Source organism: Lipotes vexillifer, unplaced genomic scaffold (genome assembly GCF_000442215.2).
Source record: "Lipotes vexillifer unplaced genomic scaffold, Lipotes_vexillifer_v1.1 scaffold182, whole genome shotgun sequence".
Lineage (NCBI taxonomy): Eukaryota > Metazoa > Chordata > Mammalia > Artiodactyla > Lipotidae > Lipotes > Lipotes vexillifer.
Window position 1 is genome coordinate 4,162,478 of NW_006798798.1, and position 3,838 is coordinate 4,166,315.

General features: G+C 61.8%; 1 protein-coding gene across 3 annotated transcripts in view; it reads right to left on the reverse strand.

Annotated features, from left to right (window-relative positions):
- The window catches only part of PEPD (peptidase D), a 123,699-nt gene that overhangs the window by 88,279 nt on the left and 31,582 nt on the right, over positions 1 to 3,838 (reverse strand). For all 3 annotated transcript variants that reach the window (XM_007470951.1, XM_007470952.1, XM_007470950.1), the window contains one exon: positions 3,482 to 3,543. In XM_007470951.1, coding sequence (XP_007471013.1) covers positions 3,482 to 3,543 — 62 coding nt within the window. The remainder of the gene's footprint in view (positions 1 to 3,481; positions 3,544 to 3,838) is intronic.

A 3,838-nucleotide genomic window follows, 5' to 3' on the forward strand; every position in this document is an offset into this window, starting at 1 on the left:
CCCTTCATAGCCAGGGTCTGTCTGTCTGTCTGTCTGTCTGAGGAAAACCTGCTCTCAAGGCTACCTCTCCTCTGATGCTAACAAAGACTAATCACGTCTGCCTCTGCTCCCAGGCTGCAGGACCCAGCTGCTCCAGGCAGCTGTGGTATGTGCCGCCCCCAGGAAGGTGTCTTTCCTGTGGAGCTACCCTCTCCACAGACCAGCCCTGGCCCCGCCCTCACCAGCACCTGGCGACGAGCACCTGACCCTGTCCTCTGGCCAGAGCCCACTACAGGGCCTGCTCCTTCCACCCCTTCCCTGGGAGCTGTCCAGGCGCCAATCCCACCATACAGGGAGCTGTGGCCAGGGCTGGAGTCAAACTCAGCACGAGGCCTACAGACTGTCCCCACCCGCTCCCTTCACCCGAGCATAATCACACCCTGGCTCCCCAGGGAGGACGAAGCCACACCCCTTGGTGAGCCCAGGGGCCCCCGGCCATGGGGAGATCCCAGCGCATGTCTACCACCCCACCCCGCCTCTGCCTCCCTGCTCCCAGTCCCCTGCGACCCCACCACTGTGACACCTGGCACACCCCCTGCCGTGGGCAGCAGGTGGCCTGGCCCTGATCTGGCAAGGCCAAGGGAGGTCTGAGGGCTCCCAGGACCAAACCCACAGCCCCACCAAGATGACAGGCCCGAGGCAGCCGACCCTGAGGAGCCACGTCTGGACAGGTCACAGCTGGCTGCACAGGTGAGGTCACTGTTCCATCACAAGCTCCCTCCTGCCCCCAGGCCAAGGGATAAAGGTGGCCTGGGGTGGCCCATCAGGACAAACCGAGAGACCAAAGCCTGAACTTGTGCCAGACCAGGTCAGTGAAGGATCCAAGATGGGAGGTGCTGCAGAGAAGTTCAAAAGGGTCAAAAACAAAAATTCCAGGAATAAGGCACTTCATTAGGGCAGTGAGAAGTGACCGAGGATAGAGGCAGTTGAGTACTGGAAAGTAGGACGACAGCAAGATTCATCTTGCATAGGAAACAGGCTATTATTATCCCTGCAAACAGCTGGAGGTGCTCACGGCTGGCAGGTGAGCCACAGCGGCTCTGGAGGACAAGGGCCTCTCCAGCCTGGCGCAGGGGCCGAAAGGTGGCAGAGCTGGGGTGGCTGGGAGACGGGGGGCTGAGCTGCACCCAGACCCCAGGAATACAGACACGACTTTCTGCAGGGAATGCGCTGGCAGGGGGCCCGAGGTCAGTGGCCACAGTGCGCCACAGGGTGGTGGTGGTGGGGGCGGTACCCAAATGGAGCAACCCCTAAGGGCAGAGGTACACGAAGGGTGCCACAGTGGGATGTGAGGCCCAGAGCAAGGTGTGAGGGAACAGGAGGGGAGGCAGTACCACAGGGGGGCTGGGGGACCCCAAGGCAGGGAGGGCCCTCACCTGCGATACTGCAGCCAAGTCAGAAAACTCAGCCTGCCACGTGGGTGTGGAAATGAACCCCCGCAGCATGGGGGCAGGCGCTCAGCCCAGCAAGTGAGGGGCCTGGGGAGCGGCTCACAGCCAGCCCCCGTCTGGACTGGACCATGGGTTGGAGAGGGCCAGCCTGGGAGAGTGTGCAAAGTTAAGGCTCTCCAAAAAGCCTCCCAAGGTGGGGTGGGGTGTTGGCCAAGCACAGGCTCCTCTGGGCTCTTGGCAGGGGCCACGGGGACTCAGGGAGCAGCAGGGCACAGAGGCTGGGGTCTGCTCAGTGGAGGGAGAGGTCAGTTCACAGTGGGACTCCTCCCGGGGGAGTGGTGACAAGGCCTCAACTTCCACTGCTCACAGAGAGTGATGATGCCCCTGGAGTCCCCCACGGCTCCCCCAGAAAACCTGGGCCCCGGGTGCTTGAGAAGGCGTTCTCTGCAGCAAAGACCTCGGCTGGGAGGTGGGGCAAGAAAGACCCCACAGCTCACTGACATCCAGGAATCCTGTCATCGGAGATCCTAAAGTCCACTGGCCCACTACACAGCTGGGGAAACTGACGCTCGGAGGGGCACTGGGGCGTGATGGGGGCTTGCTTGTGGGCGACTGTTTATTAGCACCAGCTCCACGCCAGGCTCCAGACAAGCGGGATCTCATTTCATCCCACAGCAAGTCCAAGCAGCACCATGCTTCCCGTGGGAGAGTTGAGGCTCACAGGCAAGTTCTGCTAAGGTCACAGAACCGGTCGGTGTGGCAGCCACCAAGGCTCCCTCCTTCTAGCTCAGGGCTTCCCCACAAAGCAGTGAGACCCAAGTCGACACTGAAGAGGCCAGCCCACGGGACCAGAGTGTAAGCAGGTAAGCAGGGCACAGGAGCCGCCCCGCACCGGGCAGCGCTGGGGGACGAGGGGAGGCTCGGATCAGGACAGGCAACAGGAAGCTGTGCCCCGTACCACTCCCCTCAAGGGCCTGGAGAAAGACAGCGGCTCCACGGCCAGCATCTCAACGAGCTGGGCTAATCACTGCTGGTGTGGGAGGCGAGGCCGCTCTGGGGAGCTCCCAAGAGGATGCGGAGATGTGTGCGACAAAAAGAAGCAAACCTGATGCCCCACCACTCTTATCACTGGGGGAAGTGACACAGATTTATGAGCTCATAATCTCTCCTAATCACATCACACATCACACATACGCACAAATTCCCGCGGCTCAGGCTCATACATAATTACAAGGCACTTCCTTGGTCCACCAAAGGACAGAGGATGCAGAGTACAGGTTGGGGCGGGGAGGGGCTAGGGCCGGAGAAACAGGAGAGTAGGCAAGCTGTCCACACTCAGCAGCCCCAAGGAGCAGGTGCCTCCCCTCAAGGGCTCATCTGCTGCAGCCTCGGGCCCTACAGACCGCCCCCCGCAGGGCCAGGCAGCAGCCAGCCCGGTGACACAGGCATGGCTGGCAGGCGGCATTCTCCAGGGGCCAGGGCATGAGGGTGGCAAGGCGGGAGAGGTGCTGGCTCCCTGTGCCCAACACCTGCCCTCCTGCCTGGGGAGGCCTAGAAGGGGGAACAGAGCTGGGGGGCTCGGCCTGGGGCTACGCTGGGGAGTGAGGGCAGGTAAGGGGGTGGCCACCTGGGACTGGGGCAGCAGGGGACAAGGGGAAGCTATGAGCCAGGCTGGGGGAGGTCAGGGGCTAGGAGTGAGGGGAGGCGGCTGATAAAAACAAAGACCACGGAGCTCAGAGCAGGTCCCTGGGAGGAAAACAGCCGCCCCATGTGTGTGCACGGTTGCCAAGGCTTCCCTAAGCATGTGGTGGGCCTGTGCTTTCACAGTAGAGCTTGACAGGGAAGTGGCATCGATCCTTAAAGTCAAGGTTGGAGTGAATTTAGGCAAATTATTTTTCTAAGCATGTCCTCGAATCACCCAAGCTAACCGCTTTTTAGCATCCTCCTGTTTGTGTGTTTTGTGTCTCGTCTGTAGACTGGGCCAGCCTGCTGGTGAAGATGTGAGCTGATGGAGGATGAAAGGAGACGGTTCCCAGGGCCCCAGGACTCACTTGCTGATGCCCTCGAAGGAGGCCTCCCTGCAGATGCTGCCGCTGTCAGTGTTGACGCCGCGCTGGAGAGAGAGAGGGAACGTGAGGGTGCAGACCCGCCACACGGGGCGACGATGGGGAGCCCCCGCCTCAGCCCAGCCAACCCATCCCTTCCCGCCTTTCAGGTAACTCCAGGCCGGGCCCCAGCACAAGGGCAGCCCTCCTTTCTCTGCTGCAGCTTGAAAAGGAGAGAAAGCAAGGCCTCCTCCGTCCAAGCACCTTGCTGACCCCAGCTCAGGCTGCCTGGGCACAGGTGGAGGCTGGGCGAGAAGACCTCGGACCGGGACCACCTCCAACCACAAATCCCCCCCCCCCCCC